Source organism: Chiloscyllium plagiosum, chromosome 7, assembly GCF_004010195.1.
Source record: "Chiloscyllium plagiosum isolate BGI_BamShark_2017 chromosome 7, ASM401019v2, whole genome shotgun sequence".
NCBI classification, from domain to species: domain Eukaryota; kingdom Metazoa; phylum Chordata; class Chondrichthyes; order Orectolobiformes; family Hemiscylliidae; genus Chiloscyllium; species Chiloscyllium plagiosum.
This window is the reverse complement of record NC_057716.1, coordinates 28,948,132-28,968,216: the sequence shown is the minus strand read 5'-3', so window position 1 is coordinate 28,968,216 and position 20,085 is coordinate 28,948,132. Positions and strand designations below refer to the sequence as shown.

General features: G+C 40.7%; 1 protein-coding gene across 5 annotated transcripts in view; it reads left to right on the top strand.

Annotated features, from left to right (window-relative positions):
• Nucleotides 1-20,085, top strand: part of LOC122551440 (sperm-associated antigen 16 protein) — a 992,024-nt gene that overhangs the window by 815,639 nt on the left and 156,300 nt on the right. The window contains exon 16 of one of the 5 annotated variants that reach the window (XM_043693351.1): nucleotides 9,039-9,048. The exons of the other annotated variants lie outside the window; for them this stretch is intronic. Within the exon in view, the coding sequence (XP_043549286.1) occupies nucleotides 9,039-9,048 (10 nt within the window). The remainder of the gene's footprint in view (nucleotides 1-9,038; nucleotides 9,049-20,085) is intronic. 5 annotated transcript variants of the gene reach the window in all.

Genomic DNA, 20,085 nt, shown 5'->3' with positions numbered 1-20,085 from the left:
CATTTTTTCATAAGAGTTTGTGCTTTCAGCAATATGCACAAATGCCAGCCAAAAAAGTATTCAAATCAAGTACAATTTGTACTGAAATTATTACTCCCAAAGCAGAAAATCTAATTTTCATTTTAAGCTGGCTACATTTTTTTATTTAAATGTTTGTGTGACTATTGTTCATTGTCCACACTTGTACGTTTTTATATTTTTTTCACCCTGATATCACAGACCCAGATCTTCTGATTGGAAGACTGTCATTGCAGCAGCATATCCTGAAAGATGTAATCAATGCATATCCTACCCAAGAATTATTCTTTGGTGTTTCCTTAAATGGCTGTTCCTATATAATATAATATAATATATAATATATAATTTAATTCCTTATGACTTCTGAAGTAAATGGAGGTCAAGATAGTCTTTGATATTCAAGAGTAAGAATTTTTGATTGTGAATTGTGTATAGATTTTCTACTATTTGGCACCCCCTCTATTTGACCATAGCTTGTAGCGAGCCTTTATTCTCCAATGCAATGGCTCCCAGGCAATATAATTGCATTGTTGTCAACGGACAGTGTTTTATTCATAATGGCTAACTATTTGTTTGATAATAAGGTGACACTCACCTTGGTATCCAACTTGAAATTTTTGAGATCATTATTGATATACATTTTGGCAAGCTGAGATTTAAGGTCTGGATCATGTTTTTCTCCTGTATGTTTATGAACTGTTCTGTCATTAAACTCTCAGTGGATAGCGACTTGATGGTTTGCTTTTCTGAAACTGTATCCCACTTGTGCACACTTCTAATAAGTGGCCTATTGGGTGACAGTTAAAACATTCACTTTTTCATCTGAGATCTGTCTATTTTTGGGGGTTTCTTTGTTCCACAGGGCTACCAAAGACATTTACTGTTTGGAGCCTGTCCTACTTGTTGGACTGGTTTTTCAGGTCAGTTGTGGTTTTATAGACTAAGAATTCAATGGACTCTTATGATCTCATATGCTAAAGTCCATTTTCCTCCATGAGGATTTATCTGTATTGTTCTTGACATCTGGTTCACTCGGCATCCGAATGGCTTTCTGTGAAGTCAGATTTTCTTTAGCCTATGCTAAATCTGACACAAAGATACATTAACAATTCTTCAAACGCTTCTGTTTCTCATTTCTATCGTCATTCTTGTTACATTTCTCCAATATTCTGTAGATCATTAATGGAATCAGGTGTGAATTCTCCCAAATGCTGGAATCTTCTGCTAAATATTGCTTTTTCAAGAATTTTATTAGTTCGGAAGTTAAGTAATTGTTAAAGGCTTTCAGTACTTCCTCAATTGTATCTGTTGCTTTTATCAATTGATGAGCTATATCATTATTAGCTTTACTCCCATTTGTATTTAGAAAAATATATTTTTGTTTCAGTTCTGAAGGGACATGGGACCCAAAGCAGCTACTTTCCCTTCATGGGTGCTGCCAGATCTCCTATGTTTCGCTAGCAATTTCTGCTTCTGTTTTTGTTTCAGTTTTCCAGCATCTGCAGTTCTTTGTTTTATTGTATTTGTTTCATTTCTGATTCAGATCTAATTTTGAAGCTATTCTGTATCTCAGAAATAGCTTTTTGAAAGATATCTCGTTCTGTATTCTCAAGAGTCAATATCTGAAATTAAGCCTTTTGGGCAACATTATTTCTATTGTCTGATTCTTAATGTGATTTACATATTTTGCTTATTTTAAAGGCTTTTACATCAGTGAAAGTAATTCTGCTTCTGTTGCCTGTTCTTCTGAAGGCTATTCCTGCATTTTGCAACTAAATGAAGGATTCCAGCTTTCTTGCAACTAAAAATGGAAGCTTTTTTGCCTTTCACAGATAAAATGGAGGATTCCTGATTTTTTTCACTGCTTTGTTATGTGATCTACTGTTTTCAGCTTTAATAAATGATTCCTGCTTTAATCACAGTTTTGCTGAATGATTCCCACTCCTTGCAGTCAAAATAAATAATCCTGCCTTTGTTGTGGCTCTCATCAATCTCCTGCCTTCTCCATGACATGAATAAATTCTCCATAACTTTCTGATCCAGTTAAGCCAAATCTTCTTATGCTTTTAATCTGCCTAACATTCTAACTTTAATTACTGGCTTCACAATGTCTGCAGTCTGTGACCTCTGATTATTATTTCTTCTATGATTCCTTACTTCAATTTCTTAGCCATTTCTTGTTGTGCCACCCCTATAGTGATGATTGTTGGTCTGAGCCATATGTATTTTGTTAAATTTCTTGTTATAACAATCTGGATTACATTGCCATTTTAAAACTTTTCCTGCCCAACATGGATTTTAAGCTTTACTCAGTCTCTGATGTCTGCTCATTCACTGAACTCAGTCTTGTGACTAGGTAAAAACAAGGACTGCAGAATTTTCCTGCTCCTGGGATGCTGCCTGACCTGCTGTGCTTTTCCAGCACCACTCTAATCTCAGTCTTGGGACTGCCTCCACAGGCCACTGCCTCACAATCCTGCTAATCTGCTTTGAAATTATTAATTCTTCTACCCAAGGGGATTGTTAACTCTCCTGTTGCAACACATCTCTTGCAGGAATGAAATACCTTTAGCATTTATTCTGGATTAGTGGTGCTGGAAGAGCACAGCACTTCAGGCAGCATCTGAGGAACAGTAAAATCGACGTTTCGGGCAAAAGCCCTTCATCAGGAATAAAGGCGGAGAGCCCAAATCCCTCCCATTTGAGGATCACTATGAAATTTCAACTATTGGTTCCAAAAATCTAAAGCTCCTTCCTGCTGCTGAGCATACTGTATGAATAGTCACCTAAGAGCCAAGTCTGCAGATCTCACATTACTGCTCACTGTTGTTGTATGCGTGGTAAAACTGAATTTGTACCACTGCCTACCATTTTATATGGACTTGCCAGCTCACTATGTAGTATACGCTGCTACTCATGACGGAGATTGATGCCTCCATCCTTTAAATGTAATGATCTATTGGGCCTGCTTGGTCCATGTGGTGGGAAACAACTATTTCCTAGTTCAACTAGAAATAATTCCTATTAGTAACAAGATAGATTTATTGCATGTTAGTTATAGGATGCATTAATATTATATATTTTTACAGAGATTTTGAGGATGACTCGATGCTCGATCTCACTCCTTGAAGATCCTAAGATATTCTGTCTACAACCTATAGGAAATCATTATAGTGAGTGCTTATGTAAGCTCAGTATTAAACCTTTTTGATCAATAGACAACATCGATCACACTCCTGCCATACCCACCTGCCACCCTACCTTGCCACTCCTCATTTTATCCTCTCTTCCAATTATCTTACACACTTAATTTAGTTTTGGATTTCCTCATGCCAGGAAAATGGCCTTATTGATTTATCCTATCTATGCCCTTCATGATTTTGTAAACTCTCAGGTCACCCCTCAGCCTCTAATGCTTCAGAGAAAATTCCCCCTAGCCTATTCAGCCTCTCCCTATAGTTCTAAACCTGAGCCCTTTCAAGATTCACAACATTCTCGCTATAGCAGGGAGACCAGAATTTCACCCAGTATTCCAAAAATGGCCTGACTAATGTCCTGTATCGCTGCAACATGACCTCCCAATTCCTATGCTCAATGTACTTACCAACAGAGACAAGTGTATCAAATGCTTTCTTCACTAACCCATCTACCTGCAACACCACTTTCAAGGAGCTCTGAACCTATACTGTAAGGTCTCTTTGTTCAGCAACACTCCACAGGACCTTGCCATTAAGTGTACAAGTTCTGCCCTGACTTGCCTTTCCAAAATGCAGCACCTCATGCTTATCTAAATTAAACTCCATTTACAACTCCTCGGCCCATTGACCCATCTGGTCAAGGTCCTGTTGCACTGAGGTAATCTTCTTCGCTATTTGCTACACCTCCAATTTTGGTGGCATCTGCAAACTTACTAACCAAATCTCCAAATAGAAGTGGTAATAACATTTAAAAGACATTTAGGCAAATACATGGATAGGAAAGATTGAGAGGATATGGACAAAGTACAAAGAAATTAGGTTAGCCTGGATTGGCCTTTTTGGTCGGCATGGACCAGTTTGGGCCAAAAGGCCTGTCTCCGTGCTGTATGACTCTGACTCTATGACCTGATTAGGTCCCAGGGAATTATCTACCTTTATACATTTTAAGACATTCAGCATCACCTCCTCTGTAATTTGGAGCTTGCCAAAGTGTCTTTTGGAGCTGAAAACCCTGGAAAATGGCAGTTACCAAAAATGTGTGATTTGGCCTCTAACAATGATCCTGCAATATGCTGGAAGATTCCCAGAAAAGTTGTGTTCCACATTTCTCAAGAAGGCTGACTCAGAAATCCAGGCCAGAAATGTGGAGCTCCGAGGCAAGGAAAGTAAAAGGAAGCAATGTGGTAATACAACAGTATTGCCACTAATAATTCATTGCACCATTGTGAAGAGTGACTTAATAAATAGGTTTCATTATGGAATGTAATATTTGTAGCACCAGTTGTCTTTTTTTCAGTTGTAGGTTTTGCAAACTACAAACAGGCCATTGGTCCGATTGTTCAATGCCAGCATTATTAATGCTCCTCATGTGCCTCATCTCATCCCTCTTCATCCACCAACTTTGGCACATCCTTTCATCCTTTTCTTTATTATGTGATGAACAAACTTCCCAATTGTTTCTGTTTTACTTGTATATGACATTCTCAGTGTTGTGCTTTTGAAAGAGCTTTGGTTATCACTGAAAGATAGCATTACCAACACAAGCATAGGCCTCTCTTGTGGCACAATGGTAATATTCCTTATCCTGGACATGGAGGCTGGGGTTTAAGTCCCATCTGCTCCAGAAGTGTACAATAACATCTCTGAACAGGTTGATTAGGGGGAAAAAAGTTACTAACACAAACAAATAAGAATTTTATATCACTGCTTTATTACACCATGATCACACACTTGAATTGGTTAAACAAGACTTTCACACAGCTTTTTGTGTTTTTTCAACTTCAAACTGGATTTAGACATTTCTTTATGAAAAGTCAATTACACATGCAAATTCATCTGTTAGTTTACACTTCAAAAAAAATCTGCAATGAAAAGTTCAAATCACTCATTATAAATCTGTCTAGTCAGAGTCTATGCCTTTTCAAAGTGCCTTTGGGACTTTTAAACCCCAGAGTACAGATGTTGATACAATAAAAAGGGGGTGAGAATTGGTCTCCAAAGATTAACCTGGAGAACACCCAGAATAGGTATTCACCCCACTTCAAAAAATTCACAGTTCAGAGGTCCAACCCAGAAATGTGGTCTAACTATAGACTGAATGGAATGACAACTACAACTTGCATTTATACAGTGCATTACTTGGAATGAAATGGAATATAGAGCATAGAAACAGATCATTTAAACTAACTTGACTGTGGTCATTTGTGCTCTGCGCATGCTCCCTCACAGCTCAATTCATCTCATCTACTAGCATTTCTTTCTTTTCCTTACTCCCTCACATGGTAATCTACTGTTTAACTGCATCTAATTTATTTGCTTCAACTACTCCATGGGGAACCATATTCTATAGATATTTAAATTCATGCTGAATTTCTCATGGAATTTCTCATGACAAATAGGAGCAGGAGCAGACCATTAAGCCCATCGACTCTGTTATTTACTAAGATCATGAAGTACACATTCCTGCCTGTTCTGCGTAACCCTTAAATCTGTGTCATAGACAAAAGGGTGAGGTGAATTGAATTATTTTTATTTTTGTCCCTTACACTCACTCTTCTTTTTTTCTCTTGTTCTCTCACTCCCACACACACACAATGTAAAAGAAAGGAGAGAAGTTACAAATTACTTAGATCTAATGATATTGGAATTAGTTCATGTCAGTTAAGAGTGTCCAGTTGAGATTCTTTCAGTGGCTGTGCACAAAGATCCCTTCCACAAGATCATAGATCAGTCAAAGTTTAATTGAAATAACAGCAGTTGTAAGCTGGGAATTTGGATCATTTGAATTGAATTTATTGTCACGCGTACCGAGGCACAGTGAAAAGCTTTGTCTTGCGAGCAATACAGACAGATCACATAGTTAAGTAGCATAGATAAGTAAATAGTAGGTAAATAGCAGCAAAGTCAAAAACACAGGTACACACAAATGTTAAGAGCTTGCTTGTGGCCTTTCCTTAACAGCAGGCCTGGTTGATGGATTCTATAGATGGGAGGTTGGCTTTTGTGATTGTCCGGGCCAAGTTCACCACTCTCTGTAACTGTCTCCGATCTTGAATGGTACAGTTGCCATACCAGGTAGTGATACATCCAGACAGAATGCTCTCGATACCGCACCCATAAAAGTTGGCAAGGCTATTCGCCGTTGTGCCAAATTTCCTCAGCTGCCTGAGGAAGAAGAGACATTGTTGGGCCTTTGTAACCAGTGAGTCTACGTGTGTCCAAGAAAGCTTGTTGTGGATGACCATTCCCAGGAGCTCTACTCATTCCACCTGTGCTGTTAATGTGTAAAGGGGCAAGAGTAACATCCCGCCAAAAGTCAATAATGAGTTCCTTTGCCGGAATTGACAGCTAAGTTGTTCTCAGTGCACCATTTTTCCTGGTCTTCCACTTCCCATCTGTAGTCTGTTTCATCGCCATCTGAGATTCGACCGACTCTGGTGGTGTCATCAGCAAACTTGTAAATGGCATTAGTGGTATTTGGCGACGCAATCATGGATATACAGTGAGTATGGTAGGGGGCTGAGAAAATGCACCCCTGGGGGACCTCCAGTGTTGAGTGTTAGTGAGGATGAAATATTGTCCCCAGTCTTCATTGATTGTGGCCTGTGGGTCAGGAAACTGAGGATCCAGTTGCAGAGAGTGGGGCTTAGTTCAAGATCACTAAGTTTAGTAATCAGTCTCGAGGGGATAATAGTGTTGAAGGCTGAACTTCACAGGCAAGATATAGCATTCTTTCTAGAAATCAGACTTGAGATCAGTGGCAGGTCTTTGTTAATCATAGAGCTGTTTTTTTTCTTCTTATGTTACGAGTGCACTGAAGAAAGAAGTCAAACATCCTGTATATTTAAAGGTAATTCAGACTAACAAGTAGTTTTAATCATCTGACTAGGGCTTCCAGTGTAACCATTCGGCTAAAGAGGCATGTCCAAAACCTATTGTGTTTTGTGGCAGATTTGCACAAAGCCATTTATAAGGTGTTTCAATGATTTCCTTTGCTCACAGCTGGCTGAAGTAGACATCTTTTCTGTTGTTCCATTATGTTGCCTTCACTGGAATGTTCACACAACTGGGAGGAAATGTGATGTTCCAGGAGATGATGAGTTTGTTTTTTTCCTGAGAATGTCTAGAAACAGGAAAGTTGTATATTCTAAGTTCATTGGAAATCATCGTGTATTGCAAAATCCAAGGATCCACTTTTTTTGAAAAAGGCAATTAAACACAACGGTATAATTTTCTTAGGGAAAAAAATAGGATCCTTCTCTTCCTGCCCTCTAGACATTATAACAGCTTCGGGAGGCCTTTCACTCCCACCTGAAGAGAGACAGGCTCAACTTAACAGCTCACCTTAAAGGCTCCACTGTTACAGCATGTCTCTATAAAATGATGACAGGACAGAAGGAGGTGATTCAACCCATCATCTCAATATACCTTTAAGAGACATGCTCATGATATCATCACTGTTTCATAGCATGTGAACGAAGGGAAAAATGTTTCAGACTCCATTTTAACTCAGCCCACTTGAACACTTGAAGCATGTTACACATCGTAACTGAATACCCCATGCTATCCCAGACATTTGGAGGTGCTTGTGAATGTTATATGTATATATTTGTGAGCTATAATAAACTATATAAGCTGTAGTAATTTGGATCTTTCAGTACCACATTAACGACATCCTGGATCCTTTGTTACAAGGAAAACATAAACATGGCCATATCTGATAATGATATCCTGCTGGAAGCAAGACACTCATCACATTGGAGTGTCAATGTATATCTTTGCGTTTATGTATTGTGGAGTCAGAGGTAAGAAATAGTGTAGAAAAGAGAGACAAAAAGAACAGTTTCAAACAGAAATACAAAGACAATGAAAGCTTGTGAGATCCATAGAAAGATCAAAAGAGGAAATGAATAAGGAAGTGGGAAAGAAACAGAAGAGATACTAGGCAATGACAGGCAATTGCAAGAAAAGCCACATCTTTGATCTATTAGGACTGTCAAAAAATAAATTTTCAGTTTTGATTTAATTTATCAGTGATTAAAAGCGTTGTAGTGATGAATGAGATAGCATCTTGGGGGGGTGGGGGGAGATGGGATTGCAGCATTAAGGTAGTGGATTAGTGGCAAGCATTGAAATATTGTTGCGTTAGTGTAAAAATGTCTCCAGATTCCTTACACACTGTAAAAATAATTCTGGTCACTGTGTGGAATGACATCATATTTACATTGGACAGGTTTCCTTCTTTCAGTCATTTTTGGGAGTGATAAGAACAGCTCTGAAGACACCCAGTACTGCTGTGCAACTCTCAGTAGCAGATAGAACTATAAAATGAGGACAGGACAGCAGGAAGTATTTCAACCTATCATGTTTGTGCTATTGCTCCGCAAAAACAACTCTGCTAGTTCCACTCTGTTCTACGTGATCCAGTATTTTTATTCAAGTGCTTATCCGATTTTTTTCATGATTAAATCTGCTTTCATCTCACTCTCAGGCAATGCATTCTAGATCCCACACACTCAGTGCATACAAAAAGATTTTTCTTCATGTCACCATTTGTTCTTTTGCCAATCACCTTAAATCAGTGTCTTATGGTGACCTTTCTATCAACAGGAACAGTCTCTCCCAATCTAATTTGTGTCGATGTTTCATGAATCTGAATACCACTGTCAAATCTCCTCTCAACATTTTATTCTCCAAGGGGAACTCTGTCAGCTTTGCCAATATATCCTTGTAACTAAAATCTGTCATTCCTGAAATCCTTCTCTTCAACTTTTTCTTCACTCCACTCCATCTTCCCGAACTGCAATATCCACAATTGGACAGAATACTACAGGTAAGGCCAAACCAGCATTTTAAGGAGGTTCATCAGAAGCTCCTTGTTTTTGAAATTTGTGTCTCAGTTTATTAAATACAAGAGCCCATATGCCTTCTAAATCACTTTCTCAAACTGAACTGCCACCTTGGATAATTTACATATGTATGCTCCTAGATCCTTTGCCTCTTGTAATCCTATTAGAATTGTACCATTTAGATTATACTGTTTCTCCTTATTCAGTCTATCAGATTGTACCTCTTAAGGTTTCATCCTACATGTGTCCACCTGTTTTACCAACTTATCAATGACCACTTTAAGTATATCGCTATTCTCCTCACAGCTCCAAGTTTGGTATCATCATATTTTGAAATTGTGCTGTACATAGACAGGACAAAGTCATCAACATATATAAAGAAGAGTAGTAGTCCTATTAATGACCCTTGGATAACTCCACTGTGTCTCTTTCTCCAATCTGAAAATCAGTTGCTTGTCAATATTCTGTTTCCTATCATTCAACCAATATTAATTGCATAATAAGAACAAAGCACTGAAGAAATTCAGCAGATTTGCTAACATCTGTGGAGAGAGAAAGAGTTAACTTTTCAAGTATGACATGACTGTCCTTCAAAACTTCACAACTCTATTTATGTGTTGCCACTATCTTTTTAACATCATGGACCATATATTTATTGTGTTATGTTACGCCTTGCAGTCAGTTTACCTTCAACAGACATGTTCATGTTATCGGTCACTGTATTATAACCTGTGACCTGAGGGTGCAAAGGTCCCATATTCCACTTGAAACTAGGATCACTTGAAACATGGTATGCTACTGGTCGTATGCTCACTGTTGTACTCTACTAGCTTAATGTTAGTCCAACACTTATGCCACGCAACAAAAGAAGTGCTATGCTGAGAAAGAGGCCAGTTGACCCACCATGTCTGCACCATCGCTCTAAATGAGCATCACAACTTAGTGTCGGTTTCTTGCCTGTTCCCCACATCCTTGCACATTTTCATATTTAAATAACCAATCAAAATGCCCTCTTGAATGTGTTGCCCGAAAGAGTACTTCAACCTTCTTCCAGGTGTTCTTCCCTTTTAAGGGAAGACAGACCAAAGACAAGGAATTGACTCAGAATTTAATTAAACAAACCCTTCTTTAGCGAGCTTTGAGAAGATTTTTAGCTCAGGTTGAGGTTCTGGATGTAAGTTTGCTCGCTGAGCTGGAAAATTTGTTTTCAGATGTTTCGTCACCATTCTTAGTAATATCAGTCAGTTATCAGTCCTTTACCGGAGGCTCACTGATGTTACCGAGTATGGTGATGAAACATCTGAAATCGAACCTTCCAGCTCAGTGAACAAACTTACATCCAAATCTTTCTTTATTTAACCCTCTACATATCAACACTCAATATAAAACATACATTCATTGCAACATTCTTACATCATCCAACTTAATTTCAATTTTAACTCACTACTTTTAACTTTTCTTTACATTAGTTTTAACTTAATTCACATTTAACCCAAACTGAAATGACTCCACGAAGGCCAGTATCACATTTTATCACCAAATCACCTTTTCTTTACACGTACATAGTACATGACACTGATCCAATCTAGCACAGAGCCAGCTTCTGGAGTGAGCAGAATCCTGACACTCCTGTTCATAGGCTTCACCTGATGAAGGAGCAGTGCTCCAAAAGCTTGTAATTTCAAATAAACCTAGTGTCATTTGACTTCTGACATTGTCCATCCTAGTCCAACACCAGCACCACCACATCATGACTGTTTATATCCTGTCAGGCTGGACTCCATGATTAGACCAGGTTAATAGCCTCAATCAGGGAACTCCATATTCAATGAAGTCCAACTGGTTGACTTCACTATAATCACAAATCCCTTCTCCCTCAAGGTGGGTGGTCATAGGCCCATTCGTTTTACCGTAGTTTCTCCTGGGACCTTTTTGCGGCAGATCTGGTTCCCCTGTCTCTGCCTTAGGTACTGGAGACATGTACCGGAGTGAACCCCGTCCCTTCAATTGGAGTATCTCAGCCAAAACTCATCTTCACATGGTAATGACATTGAGGCTATGACATCTGCCATATCCTTCTCATCCTCAAAGGTTTATTCTGCTAGGTTGAGCAGGAGAGCCCATGGATTCTGATGGCCTTGCCGGGGCCAAATTCTTTTTGGCTCTTGCTCTGTTTGCAAGGCTACAGCTTTCATGTAGTCCACATGCTTGTTCAGGACTGTTTCACCTACCCAAACTTTGCACACCACAGGATCTGACCTCGCATCGACCATGCCTTTTACTATGTAGGGCCACACCCATGGTTTTGACACCAAACCTCATGCCCTGAAGTAAATGGCCTCTCTTGCTTAAAGGAGTCTTGTATCTGACTTAGTGTTTCTGATGCGATTTCACCCTCCCCCCTCCCCCCCCCCCCCCCCCAAGGAAGATCAGATTTAACCTGGTATGGAGTCTTCTCCCCATTAGCAACTATACTGGGGCTATATCTGTAGTTGCATGAGGGGTGGTCCTATAATTAAATAGGAACCAGGACAGTTTGGTATAGAGTGAAGCTGTAGGCTATTTCTTTAAGCCTGCCTTAAAAATTTGGACTTCTCTTTCTGCCAGACCATTGGACGATTGTTATGGAGCTGTCTTTACACGCTGATTGCCATTTGACTTGAGGAAATAATCAAATGTCTGACTGGTAAATGATGGCCCGCTGTCTGTGACCAATACCCCGGGAGTCCATGAATTGCAAAAGATGCTCGTAGATTTTCAAACATCATCTCAATGTTTGATGAATGAACTCTGTGCAAGTCCAACCTCTTTGAATCAGTGTCCAGAATGACTAAAAACATAGAGTCCATGACAGGTCAGCATAGTGAACGTGTAGCCAAGTCCAGGGTTTACCCGGCCATTCCCCTTAATGTGGGGGAACTTCTGACTGTGTAACTTCTGTCCTTGTTGGCATTAGGGCACTGTCCCATTAACACGGCTATGTTGGCATCCAATTATGGCCACTAGACATTACTTCTCACCAATGGAAATTGTGGTGTTCAGCCAGTATCTCATGGCAACCTTTGTTCAGGACAATCACTCTTGCTCCCCATGATAATATGCCATCCTCAAGTGTGATCTGGTTTCTCCCAGTCCAGAAAGGTTTTATTTCTGGTTATGAGGGTCCGTTTGTTTCCCCCATCATCACCAACTGGTTTAGTTTTGCTTAGATGGGATCTTTTCATGTTCAGTCTGATATTGTCAGCAGTGACCAGAAGGGTATCCAGAAGGTTTAAAACCAGAAACCAAAAGAACTGTGCATGCTGTAAACAAAGATAGATATTGCCAGAAAAGCTCAGCAGGTCTAACAGCAACTGTAAAGAGAGATCAGAGTTAATGAATTGGGTCCAGTGACCTTCCTCAGAAATAATGGTAGCTTGGAAAATGTCAGTCCTTATGCAGAAGATAAGGTGAGGGGAGGGGGTAATGATCATCCCCACAAGAGGTGCAGATGGAGCCCAAAGAGAGAGCAGTACATTTGGGACAAACAAAAAAGTGGATTATGATCTGGCTAGAAGGGTGAATAGCTGTTCATGGAAACAGTTAGTGACTAACAATGGATTGTGTGTAATAGAGGACTGTGTGATAACAAGGCCTGGTGTGTGGGATTGGGGACTAGGACGTGGAGTTCAAACTTAAAGTTATTGAACTCTATACTGAGTCCAGAAGGCTGCAAGGTCCCCCGAATGGAAATTGAGGTGGTGTTCTTCCAGTTTATGCAGAGCTTCGCTGGTGCACTTCAGCAAGCCTGAGACAAAGATATTGGCAGTGTTGAAGTGGCAGGCTACTGGAATTTCATGGTCTTTTTTGCAGGCAGCACGTAGGTGTTCTGCGAAGTGGTTACCCAGTCTACACTTTGTTTCCCCAACATCGAGGAGACCATATTGTGAGAGATTGAGGTGACCAATGCCATGTCAAGAAGGCCAGAGAGAGGAGTCCACTTGAAGGGAGAGTATTGGAGGTGGCTGAAGGGGTCTATGGGACAGGGAGAGGACTCTTGTCCAAAGAAAGTTTAAAACCAGAATGGACTCTTCCAGTGGCAGCACCACTGTATCCACCAGTGAGAGGTGGCTCAAGGCATCAACACTTCCCATTTGGCCTCCCAGACAATGTTCCAACTTGTAATTGTATGCACTCAATAAGAGCCTACCATGAATTCAACCTGAAGGCTATGTGTGACATGGCCCTGTCCTCTTTAATTAGCCCTAGCAGGGGTTTGTGGTCTATTACTATTACAAATTTATGTCCAATGATGACAGCCAAACCTTTCTTCTATATCTGGGCATATCTTCATTCGGCACCAGCCAAAGTCCAGGAAGTAAATGCTATTGGGCGTTCCTCTCCATTAGGCCATCTCTGAGCCAGCACTACCCCAATACTGTACAGGGAGGCATCGCATGTCAGCATTCCAACTCACTTGGAATTGAAAGTGTGCCAACACCCTAGACGACGATAGCTGCTTCTTCACTTCCTAAAAGGCTACTTCTTGGCTATGAGATCATTTCCAAGGTTGATCATTTTTTAATAGCAAATGTAAGGGTGCCAGAATAGAGGCTAGGTTATGTATGAATTTCCTGTAATAGTTCACCAAAACAAGTAAAGACCAGTACAGACATGCGAACCAGAGTACCTTTGATTGCTCTCACTTTATCTTCCAATGGGTGTAACCCAGTCTTTCTGATTCTGTACACCAAATAGGTCATGTGAGACCTGGAATATACATTTTTCCCTCCAAAGATATACCCTTGTCTTGGAGACATATTTAAGCATTATGTCCAAGTTTGCTAAATACTCTTTATTGGTTATTAGCATATCATCCAGGTTAATAGTGACCTGCAGTAGACCTTGAGTGAAGTCCTAATTCTCCACATTCTGCTGGAAAACGGCACAGGCTGATGATACCCCAAAAGGTAGTCTTGTGTATTGATGCAAACTCTTATGGGTAGCATACCTCATGGAATCATCTAATCTCAATAGCAGGTGTGCATGGTTCATATCCATCTTTGTGAAGGACAGCTCCCCTGCCAGCTTTGCATACAAGTCTTCTATGCCAGGGATGGTTATTTATCCAGCTGCAAAAAAAAGTTAAACCATTTGAAATCCCCACAAAAGCAAACTGACCCATCAGGCTTCAGAATTAATATCACTGGTGCTGCCCATTCCATAAACTGTAACGTTTTGATGATTCCTTGACTTTCCAGCTTCCTCATGTCTGTCTCAATTTTTGCATAGTAAGGCAAATGGCAATGGGCGAGCCATGCAAAATCGTGGAATTGCTTCTTCATAAATATATAAGGTGGCCTTGGCCTTTTTGATAGTCCCTAGACCTCCTTGAAAATCTTCTGGATATTTAATTAGGACTTCGCTCAAGCAGCCGTTTTCTAAATCAGAAGTGTTGAGGCAGTCAAGTTGAATCTTTTTCAACCAATTTTGCCCATCCAGTTTGGGCGTGAGTCTTTTACTGCAATCAGTTTTAACTGAACCAGCTACTTGTAAGAGATGAGAACTGAAGTTGTACCCTTAATCTGTAGGGGTTTACCAGTATATGTTCACAGCCTGGCCAAGGTCTACGCAATCTTAAGGGTTGGTGTCTGGAACAAATTTTGGTAATCACTGATACCACTGTGGCAGTATTGACCTCCATTACAACCAGGTGACCATTTAACCAGATGTTTATTTTAATTGGTCCTGATTTGCATGTTGCTAAGCAATTTAGCTGTTCCAAACCACAGCTGTAGGGTGGACTTTCCAGAACGTGCAATCTCCTGGATACTGGCCTATGAATTCTCTTCTCTTACTCAGTTCAGGTCTGGCGGGACTGTTATTCTCTTGAATCTGCATACTGGCAGCAACTACAATGGCTTCCCGATCCGAATCCTCAGAAAACTTTAACCGTTTGGCGAAAGCTTTACTTTGTTTTGGGCTTTTTGCTGTGGGCTGACCTAGACTCATTAAACTTAACAGCAATCTACGTTTGTTCAATACATCGCATCAGTTGTATGACACTTTGATCTTTTACTAAAAATTCTATGATCCTGCTCCACTAGCTACCTGATGAAGGAGCAGTGCTCCGAAAGCATGTACTTCCAAATAAACCTGTTGGACTATAACCTGGTGTTGTGTGATTTTTTAACTTTGTCCACCCTAGTCCAACACTGGCTCCTTCACATTATGAACTCATTAAGTTCAGGATATGTCCTGAATGAGGCTATGTTCCCCAAGCTCAGTCGGACTTGCAAGGGTGTCCACTTCCATTGTAATACCCTGCAACTCCCATGCTCCACTGGTCACATTTTCCAATGTCAAGTTGTAGTGCCTGTTTGAACCCAGCTGGGCTTCAGCTAGTAGGTGCTTTGGCATGTTATATCATTAATCCCACATAGCAAATGATTTCTCAGCATCTCATTAAGGGTTAAACTGAAGTCATATGCCATTTGTCTTAACTGAGTCAAAAATCCTAATGTGGATTTCCCTGGTTCTTGAATTGCCAGGTAAAACCAATAGTGTTTCAGAAATAGAGAAGGCTTGGCATTGTAATGTTTCTTAACTAATACAATCGACTCTTGAAAAGCTTTAGTATCCAGTGCCTCAGGGAAGTTTAGCTCCTGATAACTGGAAGTTGCAGGAGCACAAGCTGTCTGGAGAATTATTTGTTGCTTTTCATTTGCCCCAATGTCATTAGCCTGGAGTGAATAACTCATTCTTTCCATATACTGAGCACAGTCTTCAATGGTAGGATCGAATGAGTCAAGATTCCCAAGTAATGGCATGATGCCTGAAATTCTTAACCCAACTCAAAGGTAACTGTTGCGAGCAAATTTCTTTAGGGGTGTGCTTTTCTCTTGTCGCACTGAAGTAATTCCACAGACGCTGGTATACCATCGCAAAGTCACCCTTTATTTACACGTGGCAAGTCCCTGACACTAATCCAGCTCCTCAGAGCCAGCTACTCAGTGAACAGGATGTCCGACACTCCCAGTCTATTTTTCCCTTTTTTAAAAGGTTTCGCCCCACACTACCACCTTACAGTGGTAGTGCTTATTTTTCCCCCGTACCCATGTCGTGTGTGTGCAGGTGTAGGACAAAGTGAAGAACAACAAGTGTGTAAATCTTTCTTTATATTCCACCACCAGGAAGAAAGGAAACACCAAAGAGGCCAGTGACAAACAGTGTTTTTCTTGACAAAGGGCAATGCTGCATGAGCAAAAAAGTGAAGGGGAGGACAGGGATGAAATCAAAATAGAGTTGGACAGGAAAATAAAGCATTCCACTCCTTGCAGTGCCCACCTCTCCCTGAACAGCTCAAGGGTGTTAGTGGACACTGCGTGCTTCTTCTCCAGGGATTTGACATAACCGTGGAAGAGGGACAGGCAGTCGGCCCTAATGGCCCCCTCCTCGGCCCACTTCCTGGACCTGTTTATGACCAGTTTGGCCAGGCCCAGGAGAAGACCCACGAGGCGGTCCTCTGACCTACCCTCCCCCCTCTGCACCAGGTGCCCAAAGATCACAAGTGTGGAGATGAAGTGCAACCAAAATAAGAGAAGGTTTTTAAGAAAATCAAAAAGGGAGTGCAAGCGCCCACACCCAATATATACATGGTCCACAGATTCCACAGCACCTCAGAACAAGCAGTTGGGCTGGGAGTCCGTGAATCACCGCAATCTGCAGTCGCAGGGGACTGCTGTGTGCAACACCCTCCACCCCAGGTCCCCGAGAGAAAGGGGGAGGACTTCTGCAGAGAAAGTCCTCCACTGAGGATCCCAACACTCGGTGGCAAATAGGCATGTCAAGGTGTGTCAGCCATGGCTCCCTGATTTGACCAGATTAAGAGCCCAATCAGGGAACTTATGTTCTATGAGGTCCACCTGGCTGACCACGTTACAATCACTACAAATATAATATTCATGCATAGTTTCTTATGTTACAGAAGATAACATAAGCAACAAATTCTGTTGTAGTGTGTGAATCACAACAGCTAATAAGCTTGATAAGTGGAATTTGGTTTGTATATGTCCCTTTGAGCATAATATCCTCTTCAAACCTCCCTATTAGCTCATCAATAAGCTGAATTTGGTTAAATGTGATTTTTCTTTAACAAATCTACACTGTTTTTCTTTACCAATCACTTGGGCAAGTATGGACTAGTTAATTTTGTCCCAGATTATGTCATAGAGCATTCCACCATTTAGTTAAACTGACTGGTGTATAGTTGCTGGGTTTGTCATTACATGTTTTCGAGAATATTAACTAAGAGAACAACAGTGCCAAAGCCTTGTTAGTGGTTTACCTGGAAGAATGGACACATGCTTGTTAGCCTTAGCTCAGTGGGTCTCCTTCCTTCTTATAAATCAATAGGTTATAGATTTAAATCCAATTCCAATCTTGAGTATGTAATCTATCTGCACTGTCAGAGGTGCTGGTTTTTGGATTACATGTTAAATGTCGGCTTCCTCAAGTGAATGCATTTAAAGAAGTTATATAACGAAGAACAGAAGTTTTCCTTGGTGTTATGACCAACATGTCTCAATCAACCCAAAAGAACTAGATTATCTGGTAATTTATTTTACTGTCTGTTGCAGCAGACTATATGAGAACTGACTGACATGGCTCCTACATTACACCTCAATAAATATTTAATTTGCAGTGAAATAATTTGGTCATCCTGTGATCATTAAAAATGCTGTAAAAATTGAAGTCTTTCTTTTCTTTATGACCTTTTCACACATACTGTGCAGAGGACATCTCTCCCCACTTCTTACATGATAGTTATGATTTCAGTCCACAGAAAGGTAACAAATTGGACACAAAGGTTCTGTGCTATTTTGGCTATTTTGTGATCAGAAATCCTTCCTTTACATATTTTTATGTATTGCAAATGAATGCATTTATTTTAATTGCATGCTTGGTTATTTTGCATGGCAATTTTTTTGTTCTACACTGTCACGATGCTAATGTATATAATAGACATAATATAATTTGAGACCATAACAAGCTTTTGATAATAAATCAATAATCTAACCTTTTGCTTGTTTGTATCTAACACAGCTTATAGTCAAGGAGGTAGTCATAAAACTGAGTTAAAGATTAAAATCAATATCTTGCTTTCCTTCAGCTGCACATCTTATTTATTCATAGGCATCTTTTCCATTCTGACCAAGAATAATTCCTGTGGTTTTGTTTTTACCTTCCCAGTGGAACTTCTGTATCTGATTAATCTGCTTATGCTGAAGTGGACCAAACTACCAAATAAATCATCTTTTGTTTAATGTATTCATTCAATAATCTTGAAGGAACACGGGGTTGAATTTTGCATTTTGTTTGGCTAAGTGTCATTGTGTTGAGGTTTTTCAGAAGAGCTTCCCTCTGCAAGGTCCAGCTTGTAGTTTTCTTGTCATATCTACCCAACTCACCTCATTAACTAACTAGCCCACTCGACTGGTGACCTTCTTGTCCAAATCTAGCTCTGTCTTATTCTGTGCCATTTCTGGGACAACTGGCCACTGCCAGCATAGCTGAGAATTGACTAGCATCCTTGGTGCTAGCACCATCTTCAAAATATCTTTGTGCAACTGAAAAGCAGTGTCAATCCAGAGCTATCCTGCATAACTCTTGATATTTGCATCAGATATGGAAGATTGGGGATATTTACATCCTATTTTGTGCTCAGGATCCTAGAGGTGCTGGAATAATGGAAGAGACGGGTCTTCCGTTTACCCCAGGGGCCAGCAAAGGAGACAACAACAGCAGGCCATGTCAGTCTGGTCTAAGGTTGTTATCTGAATCAGTCAAATGCAGATGTTTGGAGTAATGTAGAGCAATATAGGAAGATAATTAATAACCTTCTCTATTCCACCAGTGTAACTGCCACCATCTTCCCTCTGGTACCTCACACTCACTCTATCTCTACTGTTGCACCCACATTCCAACAAGGCCCAGCCTCTACCACTCTCACTACTTCCCTGAACATCTTACCTCACTTACTGTCACACATCCCTTTCCCCAACATCACTATCTTGCATACTGTCTGCACTGCCTACTCTCCCACTTGGGAAACCTTCTACTTGTACCAAAAGTAATAGCTGTGCCACCCATTTTCTCCTCCCTTAGTATCTGACTGATTTGTTCCTGGAATGAGAAACAGTCCACAATAGGGCAGAAAAAGGTGGTGGGCTGACCAGCATTCAGCTCCTCACCCCTCACGTGGAGAGGATCCTCACTGATCGCACCACATCCTCCCCAACATCCCCAAGCAGCTGACTGACTCTTTTCAAGCCCCTGGACTGGCACATGGGGCTTCCTTACATTGCTGTGCTGGGACCCCTGACCAAAGGAAACCCCCTTGAATGACAACTACTGACAATCATGATAAGCTTCCAGGGTTTGTGTCGGTGCTAATCATCAAGCCAATACAACAGTTCTGAGCCTGATATGTCTGGCTGAGGGCTCAAAGAACAAAAAGACAAGGTAGGGATGCTATGATCATCCAGGTAGGTCAGACTGACTGAATGCCATGACAGCAAGTAAGGTACGAGGTAAAAACAATGACTGCAGATGCTGGAAACCCACTGCAACTCCCAGGTCATTTCCTCTGCCTGAAGCTCTTCAACCATGTCCTGAAACAAACCCACTACTACAGCCACATTTGCTTCCTCAGTGCCTGCCTCCGTAACCAGCTCATCCCACACGGACTCCGGACCACCTTTAAACCAGCAGAGTTCGGACCCGAACAGGACAAACAGTACAGACTACAGATTCAAAAACACCAGCAACAGTTCTCCTTCAAGATCCTCCGCTCCACGCTTGCAGCAATGCGCCGGCACCTAACCTCTCTACAATCTACCCTGCCTCAGCTGAGGGCCACACTCTCTCAGAATTGCAAAGGACCCACTCTGTACTACATCCTCAGGAGAATGCATACTCTCAACAAACAGTATTTCAATTCCATCTCAAACATCAAAAACTGTAAGTACAACAAACATTTA